Source organism: Gopherus flavomarginatus, chromosome 14 (genome assembly GCF_025201925.1).
Source record: "Gopherus flavomarginatus isolate rGopFla2 chromosome 14, rGopFla2.mat.asm, whole genome shotgun sequence".
Taxonomy (NCBI): domain Eukaryota; kingdom Metazoa; phylum Chordata; order Testudines; family Testudinidae; genus Gopherus; species Gopherus flavomarginatus.
Window position 1 is genome coordinate 40,387,319 of NC_066630.1, and position 16,942 is coordinate 40,404,260.

A 16,942-nucleotide genomic window follows, 5' to 3' on the forward strand; every position below is an offset into this window, starting at 1 on the left:
GGCCCAGAGGGGTGATGCTGGAGGACAGCCCCCAGGGGGAAGGCCCGGGGAGGGGGTGTGCTGGGGGACAGCCCACAGGGGACAGCCCACAGGGGAAAGGCCTGGGGCCCAGAGGGGGGTGCCGGGGGACAGCCCTCAGGGGAAAGGCCCGGGGCCTGGAGTGTGGGGTGCCGGGAGACAGCCCTCAGGGGAAAGGCCCGGGGCCCGGAGGGCGGTGTGTGCTGGAGGACAGCCCTCAGAGGAAAGGCCTGGGGGGGTGCCAGAGGACAGCCCCCGGGGGAAACACCCGAAGTCCAGCGGGGTGGTGCCAGAGGACAGCCCCTGGGGGAAAGGCCCGGGCCTGGCGGGGGGATGCTAGAGGACAGCCCCCAGGGGAAAGGCCTGGGGCCCGGTGGGGGGATGCCGGAGGACAGCCCCCAGGGGAAACACCTGAAGCCCAGCAGGGGGATGCCAGAGGACAGCCCCTGGGGGAAAGGCCCAGGGCTCGGCGGGGGGGATGCCAGAGGACAGCCCTGGGGGAAAGGCTGGGGCCCAGCGGTGGGGTGCCGGAGGAAAGGCATTAGACACAGGGCCCTGACAGCACCGCAGTGCTGAGCCAGGGAGTCAGCGGGCCATGGAGACTGGGGCTTCTCGAGGGGCCCTCCTGCAGCTTAGTGGGCACTGCCCCATCTGTGCCACCCCTCGGCAGTGGCTCCAACAGGCCACGTGCTGTCTGACAGCCTAGTCTCCCAAAGGGAAAGGCAGATCACAGCTCCCTCCCCACTGCTTGTGGCCTGGGAACGGGGAGGCTGGCCCTCTGTCCTGGGCCCCTTGACCTGGACACTCCTGGCGCTGTGCGGGAGGAATCACAGAGCAAGAGATCTCCAGGTGAACATTGACAAACAGAATTTGGCAAGTTCACTGCCCCGGGCTCAGCACCCCTTTAAGAGAGGTGGATGGGAGCTCGGCCAGCACGTTGTCTGGGGCTCAGTGCCCCTGTAAGAGAGGTGAACGCGAGCTCAGCCAGCACACTGTCTGGGGCTCAGCGCCCCTTTAAGTGTTGGGCTCAGGGTACCTGCTGGTTAGTGAGGTAGATGCCGTGGTTTCTGGCATACGAGACGCTCCCCGGCACGGAGATCACTTTGGCACCTTGGAACCCTTCCCAGCAGATCTCTGAGAAAGAGGAGTAGACACCAGTGCATACCTTGCCTGGACACCTCCCACCCACCGCGGGGCTGGCAGGGTGGGCGAGGCTGGACTGCGGGCTTATCGCTAAGGGACGGGCACTGAAGCAAGGCTCCCATGTTAGCTAGATGGTTTGAGCACCGTTTGTTTAGCTGTGGGCGCGATGGATGCCCCACAACGCATGTGTCCCACTGCACCCCAGGCATGTGCAGCTGGGCCACCAAGCACCCAGCTCAGAAAAGCCCACCCCTGCCCAGGGCTTCCTGGCCAACCCTGAGCACTTCTAGCTCCCTCGGCTTGCATGGGCATCTGGGCGCTGAGCAGCGGCCAGCTTGAGTCTGAGCAGTTTGCAGACAGGCTTGCTGGATGAGAAGGGGATGCAGGACAAGCCCAGCTTAGGGGTGCACTGGGAACGCAGACCACACTGAGCTGAGAGCCCCAGTCTGGGCACATGACAGCTACCACCCTGCATGCCTGGCCTGGCCCAGGGGGCAGAGTCACATGCCCTTCCCCATATGGGGGATCTCCTTTGCTAACACCAAGACCCCGCCCCAGGCTGCTGCAGCGATGGATGCGGGACTCCAGTTCCTGCCCCAAAGACACTTTGCCGGCAGGGGGGAGGTGACTGCAGCCCAGACCCCACAACACAGGCTGCAGGGGCACTTGTTTCACCCTTCCCAGTGCCAGCTGCCCACCAAGAGCCCCTGCTGTGGGTCAGCGGGTGGGAAGCGCCAGAGTCAGGCCTGCCGGGACAAAGGCAGGGGGAGGACTGGAGCACTGGGCCTCAGCAGGAGCAGGTGCAGGGCGGCCGTCACAACTCTGCTTTGTCTGCGGTGGTCCATCGCATCAGGCTGCTCTGACACATCCACAAGGTGCTCAGCGCTCACCTGGGGACCGCCTGGGAGACAGGCTGACCCTCTGTGGTATGCAGACATGGGCTATCACTCCGGCCAGTCCCCAGGCCGACAGCACCTGTCCCTGGAAGGCGGAGAGCCTGGGCTGTGGGGATCAGAGCACTGGGTCCTACCTCTCGCACACCCAGGGGCTGAGCGGCACCAGAGCATGCCCAGAGCTCATAGGAACAAGGGCTTCAAGCTGCCTCCTGCCCTTAGCCGCAGGCCCGCTGGGCACCATTTGCTGCACCCATCAGATGCAGACTCCCAAAGGTTCTGCCCTGTGCTCCACGGGGCAGGCCAGAGAGGCCAGGACAGCCATCAGCCAAGCCTCTTCTCTCAGCGGCTACTGCCACCCAATGCAAGCCCTCTGGGGACTGCTGAGGCCAGGGTCCCTGTGGGATGCCAGAGGCAGGATTTACCCCACCTTGGCGCCCCACGGAGCCCTCCCTTGCACCCTGCCCAGGCTGGGTTTGGCTATTGGGCTGATCTCCCCAGCTGTGCCTCGCTCTGATTTGGATCCCTCCCCGGCACAGGGCAAGCACGTACCTGCTGCCAAGGGAATGGTGAGGAGCATGTCGGTGCTGCAGACCCACACTCCCGGCGGGGAGCCCCTGCACAGCTACAGAGGGACATACAAGAGGAAGTGAGGACGTCCACTAGGATCCGAGCCTGGGCTGCACAGCACCAGGAGATCAGCACAGGGCCCAGAGTACATGCCCTCCCGACCCCAGAAAGCCGCAGGGCCGGGCAGAAGGGAACTGGGCAGCTGTTTACTGTCTGATCTTCCTAACCTAACCAGCAGGGGGTGCCCACCCTTTTCCCGGCTGGATCTCATCATTGCCCCAGGGCAAGGGGCCCAGGGGTCCCTCTCTAGGAGACCCCAGACCCCAATGTGCTGTGTGACCAGGCCATGGGGATGGGGATGGAGAGAAAGCAGTGCATGCTGGGACCAGGATGAGATTGCCTTGGGCTGAATGGGGCCCAGTCTTGCCCTCCTAAAGGAACCCGGCCAGCGCTTCCTCTCGCCTCCGCCTGGCACTGACCTGGTGCGTCATGGTCCCCAGCAGGCTGTCCAGGTTGCAGGTCAGCGCTTCGGCCGGGGCATCGGAGTCCTCCACAGGGAGGCAGGTGAAGGCCCGGCTGCAGTCATCAAAGGGGAAGTCGCGGCCCTGATGGGAGAAAGAGCCAGAGCACTGGTCAGCGGGAGACAGGGCAGAAAGGCTCCGTCCTGCGAGAGGCCTTGTGTAGAAGAGACTTGGCCCCAAGCCCCGCTCTCATCCAGGAGCCATGGCCTGTGGGCCTTTTGGCTCTCACTCCCAGCAATGTCACCCACCATCAGATGCCCCTTGGGTGCTTTGCCTGGATCCCCACAAGCACGTGCGCCCCTTCCTGGGCTGAGTGCCGGGGCGGGGGCTGGTTGGACAAGCATGGGCAGCTGCGTCTGCAGCCAGGCTGTGGATAGGACAGTCCAGGGCTGGGGATCAGGGGCAGCACTGAAACATGTGGTGGCTTTGAGAGGTGCCATGTAAAGGACAGCGGACACCAGCCCTAGGAGAGGATTATCGCCTTGCTGCACTGAGAGGGCAGGGGAGACCCGGGGTGGAATATGTGGGAGTGGAATAAAGCTGGGGCACTCGCAACTTAGAGGGATGTCATCCAGCAGCCAGCGGGTCCATGTGGATTGTGTGACCCGTCCGCCCAGGGTCCCACAGCTCCATCCACATCCCGTGGAAGGCAGAGGATGGCAGCACGGGGACCTCAGCCGCTGCCACAGGAAAGCAGAGCCGTGGTACCGATTGGGTACCCGTTCTCTCACTGCAGTGAGATCAAGGGAGGAGCTCCCCATATAGATTCACAGATTGCAAGGCCAGCAGGGACCATTGTGATCAGCTAGTCTGACCTCCTGTTAGCACAGGCCAGAGACCTGCCCCATGATAATCCCTAGAGCAGAGCTTGAGCTAAAACTGGACGGTGACAGAGAATCCACCACACCCCTTGGTAAATTGCTATAACGGATAATTACCATCACTGTCAAAAATACACATCTTAGTCCCAGCCTGAATTTGTCGAGCTTCAAATTCCAGCCCTTGGATCATGTCAGACCTTTCCCTGCTAGACTGAAGACCCAGTATTAAATCTTTGTTCCCCATGCAAGTACTTACAGACTGTGACCAAGTCACCCCTGAACCTTCTCTTTGTGAAACTGAACAGACTGAGCTGCTGGGCTCTGGCACTATATGGAAGATTTTCGAGCTCTTTAGACATTCTTGTGGCTCTTCTCTGACCCCGCTAAAGCTGATCACCATCCTTCTTGAACTGCGGACACCAGAACTGGACACAGGATCCCAGCCCCGGTCACACCAGTGCCGAATACAGAGGTAAACGAACCTCTCTGCTCCTGCTCAGGATTCCCGTTTATGCATCCCAGCATCGCATTAGCCCTTTTGGCCACAGTGTAGCACTGGGAGCTCGAGTTCAGCTGATTATGCACCAGGAGGCTTTGATTTTATCAGTGGGGGGGTGCAGCCGTCTGGTCCCAGCGTCTTTGGGGTTTACACCCCCTCATAGACCTCCCTCAGACTAACGTTACCTGCAGTGGCCCGTGCACATGCAGTGGCATTTAGCAATGGTTTGCACGGCCCCTGGTACCAACGTGCTCCGAGGTTCAGGGGGCAGAGCCAGGGTATCACTCCCCTCAGTGCCAGGTGGGCTGGGTTTGCTGCCAGAGAGGCTGATGGTGGGAGGTAACGTGACATGCGCCCTGGAGGTAGGAGCTTTGGATGAGGGAGGTGGCAGCTGGATGGCACAGTCCAACGTCCCACTCCCCCAGGTGGGGACTCGCCACCGGCAGCCAGGCTGGGGTTGATGATGCCCCCAGGCTGCAACCCCAGGAGGAGGGGCAGGGTGAACAATGCCCACTACTGCAGAGCAGGCCTGTTCGCTGCCCCGCTGGGCTCTCACCATGTGCAGGATAAGGATCCGGGCCTCGCACAGGACATCAGCGGTGACCACCTGGAGGAGCGCAGAGGGAACCTATTAGCCAAGCTGGGGAACCAGCCCCAAGAAAGGGCAGTTCTGACCAGCGTCCCCTTCTCCAGCAAACGCTATAACCCAGAACAGACTGAGCCAGCTTTATAGGGCCACAGGCCTGGGGGCACCCTACCAGCCAGGCCTCAGTGCCTCCTGCCATCGACATCTGGGCACCCGGCTGCAGGCCCTTCCCCACAGCAGCTACATGCTGCAGGCTGGCCCCTGCTCCCCAGATATGGGCCCCAAGAGTGGGCAGGCAGGGAGCTGGGATCATTGGGTCCACCTGGGTAGCTATACGCGCTAGCGAAGGGTATTATAGCTCTGCTTTGCTACAGCACCCTGCACCTGGGGGTCTCCACAGGCGCTGGATGGTGCTGAGATACCAAGCCCATGGGGTGGCCAGCCTGTGCTGAATCAGGCACGGGGGAGGGGGTGACTGGGGGTTCCCGGCTCCATGGGCTGGGGGCAAGGGGGCTGGAAGGGAGGCACCTCCAGGGTGGGCAATGCCAGCACAGCCTTGGACAGGGAGACGAGGGCATTGGAGCTGCCCAGCCAGCTCATCTGGGTGCACACCTAGCAGCTACTCAGTACAGGTGCCACCTGGACGCGGCCTGGAGCCCGCCGTGCCACGTCACTCACCGTGCAGCCTGCCCTGGCGCTCAGGTGCTCGGCTGCCACCAGCAGGGCATTGAGGGTGGCGCCACCGCTGCCCACGCATGCTGCGGGGTCCTCGACAGTCAGCAGGAGGGGGTGTGGGCCCAGTGCACCCCGCCGCCACCGGATCTCCAGCTCTAGCAAATGAGAGCAGGGGCATTTGGTGGCGCTGAGTGACCGGGGGGGGGAGCAGGGATGTGCTGAGTGACCAAGCCTGGGGATAGGGGGCTCTGCAGGACCACGGCTCCCTCTCTGTGGGTCAGACCGTGGCTGACCCCTGCTGTCTGCTGGTGGTGGGGGATCTCCAGCCACAGAGGCTCATCCTTGCCCCCTACAGCCCTGGGTCACAGTGTGTGGAGGGTGAAGCAGGCCCCTCCCGAGACAAACAGCCCTTCTCTGAGTGCGGGGGTCGCTCCCTGTGCTGCGGGACTACAGGGCACCTAGGAACCGTGTCTCCCTTTGCCTATCACCCAGCCACAGTGGGGCCTGGACTCCTCCAGGGCCCAGATAGCCAGGGATCCAAACCGAGGGCAGACTGGGACCAGGTCCCCAGTCCAGGCAGCTCTCAGGGCTACTCAGTCCAGCCTAGGTCCCACCCATTGCAGCCAGGTCTCCCATGCAGGGCCAGGCAAAGCCACCCCCCACTCCACCCTCCAGGCTGAGCCCCCAGGCACGGAGAATGTGACATCTGAGCAGCACATGGGCCCGCTGACCTGTGGCCTTCTCCTGTGCTGATAACAGAGCCACAGTCCCCTACCTCACCCTGTGGCCACAGCACACACTGCCACCTCTTGTCCTGAGTCCATCGCCAGGGATGCCAGCTCCTTGGGATAGCTCTGCCCCTCCAAGCCCTGCCCTAGTGCATGCGAACAAGGGTTAAAGCAGCGATGCAGCCCGAGCATTTGGTTAGGTGCCAATGACACGTCACCTCAGCACGGATAGAGCCAGTGTGTCTCTGAGAGCACCCTAGGCTCTGGCACAGCTGCGCTGGCAGCGCTGAGTGAGCGGGGCTCCCAGGGTTGGAACAGCAGCGGGGATTCCCCTGGCAGAGCAGCACGCGGGGATACTGGGAGTAGAACAGCATGGGGGGCAGGGCTGCAGGTCAGGAATTCAGTGCATCAGGGCTGTGAGGGCTGGGGGGGGCGGTCCTCGGGCTGGGATAGCAGGGAGCTGCAGGTTGGATGGAGAGACACTAACACAACCATGGCAGGTGGGAGCCCAGGGCTGGGATACATGTGGCTGCAGGTGGGGATTGAGGGGCACCGGCAGAGCTGCATGTGGGATCGGCAGGAGGCTGCAGGTTGGGATCAATGAGCTGTGGGAGGGGGAAGCTTGCAGAGAATGAGCCCAGGCTACAGGTGGCGTTGGCCAGCGCACAAAGCCCAAGTCCATCCCCAGATTGGCAAAAAGTTCTGAGGGCTGGGAACCGCCCCTAGCCGGGATGCATCCATGTCAGCACCAGGCCCCTGGTACGCGAGCTGCGCCACTTGCCTTTCTGGAAGGCACCCACACTGTCCTTGTGTTGGCAGGTGAGCACGATGACGGTCCACTCCACCCCTCCTGGCGCCATCCAGGTGCCCTGCCGCCCACAGCTGGCTCTGCACAAGGGACGCAAAGGCTGCAGCATTTCCTCATCACCAACCCACCCCGCGCGAGGCACCGGCACCCCCAGGATGGGGCTCTTGTGTAACAGGCTCAGGGCCTGGCTGTGATCGGGGACCCCACTGTGCTGTGTGGCTGGTGATGGAGGGCTGCGTGAGGCTGGTGAGTTGCAGCCACACAGGGCTAGGTTTGGTTCCCAACAGCCATTAGCCAGATAAACCTTATCTGAGGAGACGCAGCAGCCTTGACACAACAGGGCTGCACAGCGGAGGCTGTTCTATACACAGAAACGGCGCCCCTAGCTGGACACTTTGTGACTGGCTCCGCTGGGGGCTCAGGAGGGTTGCGATCTGAGCAGAAACTGGGGCAGGAGCTTTAATAAATATGCTAGTCGATGAAATAGGCGGGGGGATGGCACAGCTCAGGTGACGGGAACCCAGTCTTTCACATCTGGGCGCTGTTCAAAGCCAGGTCAGGAGAGACTCAAAGCTGTTCCCATCGGATGGAGTTTTGTGAAATAAACTGGCCCTGTAGATAAGTGTCTCCAGCCCAGTTCTCATCCACCAGCTCCTCTCTGAACGGACGCAGTGGCCTGAAGAATGGGTGCTCTTATCTAGGCTGCAAAAGTGACCCATCGTTGGTGGTGGATACAGCTGAATCGGTGCGGGACACAGCTTGGCTGCAAGCACAGCCAAAGACACAGGGTAAAACCTGTTCTGAGGTTGCAAATGTGAGCCCAGCCTCCCCTCCTGCCCACAAACAGACTGGTCTGACTCGACTCAGCAAGCACACAGGACCCAGGTCCTAGAACCTTCTAAGGAGGGGGATCAGAGCCCGAGTTCTGCCGAGACTGGAGTCCAAGCCTTTTCATGCTGCCGTGTGGATGCAGCTCACGCCACAGACCCAAGTCAGGTCTGTGTAGCACTGTATGGACAAGTTAGCATGGCTGGGAGGCTTGGGTCCAGCAACTGTAAACCCAGGTTTACAATGCAGTGTGGACGCTCAAGTGCAGGGTTGGCAACACCAAGTCCACAAGCCTGGATCCCACAGACCTGGGTTTACGATGCAGTATAGACGCACCCTGAGGATCTCTTTGGGGCAGGCAGGAAAACTCACCCACTGATTGGAGAACAGGAGCAAACTGCAGGTGGGAGGGGAAAACTGCAGATTCCAAGCTGTAATTATTTTAGCTCTATTTGCTTGTAAATTCTAGAAATTTGCTGTACATTTGGGAAGGAGACGTCGTGTTCTTCATACAGAACAAGCCCGGCTTTAAGTGCTAACCTTAACTTGCTCTCTAATGTGCCTCCTTCCACTGGGGACAAGAGAAAGCTCCCAGGGAACACTCAATGGCACCTAACGGCAGGAAGCAGAAACACTGCAGCCTGGTCTCACTGCAGCTCCCACCTGCTTGATAAGCTCTGCTTTGGGCCCTGAGCAGTCACATGCGAAGACCTGCTTGTCCGCTCACACAAGCAGACTATGCCAGAAGAGTTAAAACTGTGCAACCCCTAGTGTGGATGCAGTTAGACCCGTATGTGTGCGTACGGCAGCAGAGCTATTCCCATTTGGGAAGGGGAATGAGATGTGCTGGTGTAAGGCACCTTTGTGCTATTGTAACAGCATCCACACTTGGGCCAGTGATGGTATAACCACGGCGGTTAAAAAAACCTGGAATGTTTATAAGAATCTGTGTGCAAATCAGGTGTAATGGGGTGTACTGGCCCTTTAAGGCAAGAGGGAGAAATCTGAAAGGCCACGCTACCCTGTTCCAGGGTTTTAGGAACAGACAAGTTTCCAGGGAGTGGCAGAGGCAGGTGCTGGGAGAAAGGAAGTGATCCCTGGGAAATGCCAGGCTACCTGGAATCAGGGGTCTTGGAGTGGAGGGTGGGGCAGGGCTCCCCTCCGTCTCAGCCAATCAAGATGAAACTGGGGAAAGAGGTCAGTCTGTAAGCTCCCCCTTCCCTTGCAATGGGGAAGATGTTAGCAGGGGAAAGTCTGCTGACCTCTCCAACCCAGGGGAAAGGCCCGAGGCGTGACCTGGCCTCCATGTCAGGGATGAAGGCTGTGCCCCGGCAGAGATGCTTGAGAGGAAAAGACTTCTGTCAGGAAGGGGTTTTGGTCTGTTTGGGTTTGAAAGACTTTGTTGCCACCAAGCCCATGGGGAGGCCAGCCTGTGCTGAATCAGGCATGGGGGAGGGGGTGACTGGGGGTTCCCAGCTCTGTGGGCTGGGGGCAAGGAGGCTGGAGGGGAGGCACCTCCAGGGCGGTCAATGCCAGCACAGTCTGCTGAGGGCAACTTAATGGGGCCAGCTGGGAGGAGCTGCCTTAAAGGGCTGCAGCCTGCTCCACTGGGTATCACCCAAACCACTGGCACTGAAAATGTTGCAAGTGGCTTTTTTCCGCTCTTGATCTTGTCTATCTAGACTGTGAGCTCTTCGGGGCACACCCTGCTTCTTGGTGTTTGTACCGCACCTAGCACAGTGGGCCCTGATGACTGCAGCCTCACAACAGGGGGACGAGCTTTTGCCCAGCCAGGTGCCACAATGGCAGCTTGCCAGGAAGCCCACTGATAAAGCAGACTGCCCCAGCTCTCCTCAAGAATATGGATCACACTTGGGATGAGATGGGACGCTGCCTGTTGGGATGTGCAGGCTCCAGGTTGGGACGGGTAGTCTCCATAGGCCAGCTACGAGGTGTAGAATTGCATGCTGGGATATTTAGGCCCCAGTGGCTGGCTGCTTGGCACAAAATGTAGCATGGGTATGTGTGGTTATGTGACCCCGAACTCCATTTTGCTATTGAAGAGAAGGGCAACCACAAGCTACAGCACAGAATTCCATCCAGCCCACAGCCTGCATTTCCACTATCCCCGTGTTATGGGCTGTTGAGACCCTAAGATGCTGCAGTGAAACTAGGAAATCTGTCCATCTGCCTGGCCTGCAAATGCCATCTCAAGGCAGGGCAGATAATCTCTTATCCTTGCAGCTTCCAGGAAAAACCCTCTTTCCTACAGAGCCCCTATGAATGCCAGACACCAATCGAAAGCTCCTAATCGCTGGTGGTCAAAAGGGGTTTTGCTCTTTCCTAGTGACCAACGCCACACCTATCCTGTGGCTTACTCGCCAGGAACGGGCTTTGCAATGTACATGAGCACATGTTCCCTTGGTCAAAGCACAGATGGCAGAAAGCGGTGCAGGAGTTTTGGCCAATTCCTTTTTGGGGGAACCAGATGGCATCAGACTCTCTTGCAATAACCTAGGGCAGGTCTACACTTAAAAAGCTGCAGCGGTGCAGATGCACTGTGGCACTTAGTGAAGATGCTACCTATGTTGAGGGGAGAGCATCTCCCATGGGCAAAGGTGCTCCACCTCCCCGAGAGGCAGCAGCTGTGGCGACAGGAGAAGCAGTCCCATCGACGGAGCACTGTCTACACTGGCAGTTAGGTCAGCATAACTGCGTCACTCCGGGATGTGGATTTTTTCATACCATTGAGCAATGTAGTTAGACCAGTGTAAGTTTGTAGTGTAGACCTGGCCTGAGCTACAGACACCAAGCTACTTATTTACAGAGTCCCATCTGCCACACAATCTAGGTGCCAGAGACCAGTGTCAGCGTGATCATACCTCTTAAATTAGAGCTGTGGAGGCGAATGGCACAACAAAGACATTAGCCACTAAAATGCAGACATAGGACTTGCTTATGGTGCTGGTGTAGCTCTGAGGATTTGAGTCAGACGAGGTAGGTGAGGTAATATCTTTTTTTGGATCAACTTCTGTAGGTGGAAGGAAGAAGCTTTTGAGCTACACTGACCTGAAGCAGCTCTGTGTAGCTTGAAAACGTATACCTTCCACCAACAGAAGTTGGTTCAATAAAAGACAAAAGGCTTAACTAATTGCAACTGGCATCTAATTTGCAGATTATGCCCCATCATGCAACAGTAGTACAGTAGAACCTCAGAATTATGAGCCGATGGCTCAACCACCCCAGAACCAGAAGTATGCAATCAGGCAACAGAGACAAAAAAGAAAAGGCAAATGTAGTACTGTACTGTGTTAAATGTAAACTACTAAAGAAATAAAGGGAAAGTTTAAAAAGATTTGACAAAGAAAGGAAACTGTTTCTGTGCCTGTTGCATTTAAATTAAGATCGTTAAAAGCAGCATTTTTCTTCTGCATAGTAAAGTTTCAAAGTTGTATTCAGTCGACGTTCAGCTGCAAACTTCTGAAAGAACAACCATAATGTTTTGTTACGAACATTTCAGAGTTCCGAACAGCCTCCATTCCAGGGGTGTTCATACCTCTGAGGGCAGGTTCTTAGCTAGTAAATATTTAGCAAAGACAGATCACGATATGAAACAGATCAGGAACTTTCAATTGGTGTTTGGCATTCACAAAGCATACTGAGGATCTGTTGGCTATGCTCAGTTGCCTAGGTGTATGTTCAAAAGGATTTCTCTCCAAAACCAAGAAGTTTCTTGGAAAACCCAGGTGGTTTGCAGAATTCAGAAGGCTCAGAAATCAAATTTAATCTTATACTATCTTTGAAATGCTTGTACTGCACATTGTGTCTGTAATGTATTGTGCAAGCTCACGATTTAATTTGTTTCTACACAGACTCATAGACTTTATAGCCAGAAGGGGCCGTCATGATCATCTAGCCTGACCTCCTGCACATTGCAGGCCACAGAACCTCATCCACCCACTCCTGTAATAGAACTCTGGCTGAGTTATTGATGTCCTCAAATCTTGATTTAAAGACTTCAAGTTACAGAGAATCCACCATTTACTCTCATTCAAACCAGCAAGTGACCCGTGACCCACTCTGCAGAGTAAGGTGAAAAACCCCCAGGGTCTCTGCCAATCTGATCTGGGGAATAATTTCTTCCTCACCCCAAATATGGTGATCAGTTGGAGCCTGAGTATGTGGGCAAGACCCTCCAGCCGGACAGCTGGGAAAGAATTCTCTGTAGCAACTCAGAGCCCTTCCCATCTAGTGCCCCATCTCCAGCCCTTGGAGATATTTGCTACTAACAGTCACAGATGGGCCACGTACCACTGTAAGCAACCTCATCGTACCATCCCCGTCAGAAACAAGCTTATCTCCAGAAGAGGGTAGACACATCAAATGGAGCCTGTCCTAAGAAACCACCAGGCTTTATTGTTTCTCCACTTTCTAGACACACAAACTCTCAGCCCTCCTGTGAAAAATCTAGGTCATCTAGCCCAATGGGAAATGTCTTGTTCTAAGAAGTATTCTAATCAGAAATACCACTAGAGGCACTCCAGACACTACATGCACATATCAGTACATTGCAATAGTCACTGCCAACTTTCCCTGAATCAAAGCAAAGAAATATGGGGCTAAAAGAAGGAAGAAAGCCATTGAATTATAAGGGGATAAAGTCCAGAATATTTCACCTGCCCCAGAAAAGTAATCCAAGGTCCAACTGGTGCTATATAAATAAGATACAGGTTGTTAGCACCTTGGATGCTGGCCCAATGCTCAAAAGCACTGGATCTCACAGAGCAATGCACAAAATGCATGCAAGTGCACCATCAATCAAGCGTAAGTGCTTCCCCTTCCTCCACTGTACCTCTAGATCAGTGGTCCCCAACCTTTTCCGTGGGGTGGGCGCCGGATGACTAGCTGCTGAGGACCGTGGCTGCCGGACAAGCAGACGCCGAAATGCCACCGTGAAGCGGCAACATCAAGAGGCATCGCCACCGAAATGCAGCCGTGAAGGAGCATCATCAAGAGGCGTCGCCACCGAAATACACTTCTTGACATTGCCACTTCTCAGCGGCATTTTGGCAGCTGCTTGTCTGGCGGCCAGTAGGTGGGCGCCATGGCGCCCGCGGGCACCATCTTGGGGACCCCTGTTCTAGATGGTTTTGGCCAGCACGTGGCATTGCAATACCTCGCAAATCAACAACCTATGAAGAAACATGCCTGGGAGAAATCCAATGCACAGTGGCTGGCAGATCAACGGTGAAAGCAGCACATTTCAGACCACCCGAGAAACTCAACACAACTTCTGCAATCAGCTGAACAACTCATGCTCAAGTGTCTGTCCCTTATTCGCTCTACTGGAGGGACAGCTTCCTCCCACTCGTGGTAGATGAGCAAGACACAAGGCAGCCAGTAGACTCATTCTGCAGCCACCTCCTCAAGCAGACATGATGGAAGCTGCTTCCTCTAGAGCAAAGGTCCCCAAGCTATTGGGGTGTGGAGGAATGTTCAGGGGGGCACAGTGGGCCCGGGCCAGCTCCTACAGGGGGCAAGGAGGGCGCACCACCCAGCCCCGCCCCTAGGCACAGCTCCTGGCTCCTTGCCTAGCCTCGGCGTGGCTCTGCACCCAGGGCCTAACTGTGGCTCCGCCCTCATCCCCACCCTCGGCCCCTGCTCCCTGCCCCAGAGCCATCCCCAGCTGCGGTCCAGGCCTTGGCCTCCATACCCCTGTCCATGCCCTGCTCCCGGCCCCGGATCCGGGGGAGGGAGGAGATACGGACAGGGATAAGCGGGGGTGTGACCCTCAAAAGTTGGGGGGTCACTGTCCTACTCCATCGTCTCTGGTCCTGGGCTGCCCCTGCTGTCAGAAGTTGTTTTTTCACAGCCACGCCCCCTGGTAAAAAGTGAATATTCTCCGTTTCCATAGCGCCTCCCACCGGGTCTCAATGTGCTCAGCCCCGTTTGACAGACAGAGAAATGGAGAGAGGGGGCATGACCAACCCAAGGACACACAGAGAAGGAGCATCAGAGCTGAGAGCAGAACCGTGGACTCCTTAATGCTCCTCTCTGCCCACTAGACCCTTCTCCCACCCAGCTATAAGCACCTGCTTCAAACCCTGCCTCTCTCCTGCAGGCACCTACTATTATTTCATTCCTCTCCTGGCTCCACCTCCTGTCACGTCCCCTGGCTGACAAGTGACCTGTCTTGTGAGACGCTGACGTGAATGAGACGTTCCAAAATTGTAAACAATTGGAGAAGACTTGCAAAGACTGTAACTTGCAATTTCCACTTCCTGATATCCAGGCTGGGGGTGGCATCCAATGTGAAAGGTGCCTACTGGTGGAATCTCTCAGGCAGCAGGTAGGAGAGCTACAGGAGGAGGTGGCTAGGCTGAGGAACATCCGTATCCATGAGCAATTCCTGGACAGTATCCATGTGGAGACAGCTGACGTAGCTGTCCCAGTTCACAGGACTACTGACACACCAGTGGAGGAGGAGATGGCTCAGGGTGTATCTGACACACCAGTGGAGGAGGAGATGGCTCAGGGTGGACACTGGCAGCTGGTTACTTCTGGCAGCAGGCAGTGCTCCACCCCTGCTGCAAACCCTCCTGCTGTGGTAATAGATAACCGTTATGCTCTTCTTGATACAGGAGAGCAGGAATCACCCCCAACAGTTAAGGAGGGGAAGCCTCGTACCCCTAAGGCTGGGAGGTCTGCTGCCACCACTGATAATAAGAAACGTAGGGCAGTGGTGGTTCGGGACTCTCTGCTGAGGGGGAAGGAGACATCCATCTGTCGCCCTGACCGTTCATCCCGGGAGGTATGCTGCCTGCCAGGGGCCCGTATCCAAGATGTTACAGAGGCATTGTCGAGGATTATCCGGCCTTCTGACTACTACCCCATGCTACTCATCCATGTGGGCACAAATGATACTGTGAGGTGTGACACTGAGCAGATCAAGAGTGACTACAGGGCTCTGGGAGTACGGGTTAAGGAGTTTGGAGTGCAGGTGGTATTCTCTTCGATTCTTCCTGTAGAAGGTAGGGGCCCGGGCAGAGACAGATGCATCGTGGAGGTGAATGCCTGGCTGCGAAGATGGTGTCGCCAGGAGGGCTTTGGCTTCCTCGACCACGGGATGCTATTCGAGGAAGGACTGCTAGGCACAGATGGCGTTCACCTTTCGAGAAGGGGAAAGGCCTTATTTGCACACAGACTGGCTCACCTAGTAAGGAGGACTTTAAACTAGGTTCGCCGGGACAGGTGAGCAAACCCCACAGGTAAGTGGGGAACAAGACCTGGGACATGGGTTGGGAACAGGAGGGAGCACGGGCTATAATGGCAGAGAGAAAGGAGGGTCAGGGCAAAGCTGGGAGGCAAGATCAAACCAGTATCTTAGATGCCTATATACAAATGCAAGGAGTATGGGTAATAAGCAGGAAGAACTGGAAGTGCTAATAAATAAATACAACTATGACATTGTTGGCATTACTGAAACTTGGTGGGATAATACACACGACTGGAATGTTGGTGTGGATGGGTATAGTTTGCTCAGGAAGGATAGACAGGGGAAAAAGGGAGGAGGTGTTTCCTTATATATTAAAAATGTACACACTTGGACTGAGGTGGAGATGGACATAGGAGATGGAAGTGTTGAGAGTCTCTGGGTTAGGCTAAAAGGGGTAAAAAACACGGGTGATGTCGTGCTGGGAGTCTACTACAGGCCACCTAATCAGGTGGAAGAGGTGGATGAGTCTTTTTTCAAACAACTAACAAAATCATCCAAAGCCCAAGATTTGGTGGTGATGGGGGACTTCAACTATCCAGATATATGTTGGGAAAATAACACCGCGGGGCACAGACTATCCAAAAAGTTCCTGGACTGCATTGCAGACAACTTTTTATTTCAGAAAGTTGAAAAAGCTACTAGGGGGGAAGCTGTTCTAGACTTGATTTTAACAAATAGGGAGGAACTTGTTGAGAATTTGAAAGCAGAAGGAAGCTTGGGTGAAAGTGATCATGAAATCATAGAGTTTGCAATTCTAAGGAAGGGTAGAAGGGAATACAGCAAAATAGAGACAATGGATTTCAGGAAGGCGGATTTTGGTAAGCTCAGAGAGCTGATAGGTAAGGTCCCATGGGAATCAAGACTGAGGGGAAAAACAACTGAGGAGAGTTGGCAGTTTTTCAAAGGGACGCTATTAAGGGCCCAAAAGCAAGCTATTCCGATGGTTAGGAAAGATAGAAAATGTGGCAAAAGACCACCTTGGCTTAACCATGAGATCTTGCATGACCTACAAAATAAAAAGGCGTCATATAAAAAAATGGAAACTAGGTCAGATCACAAAGGACAAATATAGGCAAATAACACAGGAATGCAGAGGCAAGATTAGAAAGGCAAAGGCACAAAATGAGCTCAAAGTAGCTATGGGAATAAAGGGAAACAAGAAGACTTTTTATCAATACATTAGAAGCAAGAGGAAGACCAAGGACAGGGTAGGCCCACTGCTCAGTGAGGAGGGGGAAACAGTAATGGGAGACTTGGAAATGGCAGAGATGCTTAATGACTTCTTTGTTTTGGTCTTCACTGAGAAGTCTGAAGGAATGTCTAGTATAGTGAATGCTTACGGGAAGAGGGTAGGATCAGAAGATAAAATAAAAAAAGAGCAAGTAAAAAATCACTTAGAAAAGTTAGATGCCTGCAAGTCACCAGGGCCTGATGAAATGCATCCTAGAATACTCAAGGAGTTAATAGAGGAGGTATCTGAGCCTCTAGCTATTATCTTTGGGAAATCATGGGAGATGGGGGAGATTCCAGAAGACTGGAAGGGGGCAAATATAGTGCCCATCTATAAAAAGGGAAA

At 55.6% G+C, this 16,942-nt stretch overlaps 1 protein-coding gene across 5 annotated transcripts in view; it reads right to left on the reverse strand.

Moving 5' to 3' along the window:
* Positions 1-16,942, reverse strand: part of FCSK (fucose kinase) — a 41,355-nt gene that overhangs the window by 20,668 nt on the left and 3,745 nt on the right. For 3 of the 5 annotated variants that reach the window (XM_050922336.1, XM_050922335.1, XM_050922338.1), the window contains exons 2-7: positions 7,236-7,342; positions 5,730-5,881; positions 5,022-5,072; positions 3,104-3,229; positions 2,607-2,679; positions 1,055-1,152 (exon numbers count right to left, since the gene is read on the reverse strand). In XM_050922336.1, the coding sequence (XP_050778293.1) occupies positions 1,055-1,152; positions 2,607-2,679; positions 3,104-3,229; positions 5,022-5,072; positions 5,730-5,881; positions 7,236-7,342 (607 nt within the window). The other 2 variants (XM_050922339.1, XM_050922337.1) reach the window with 2 other exon arrangements.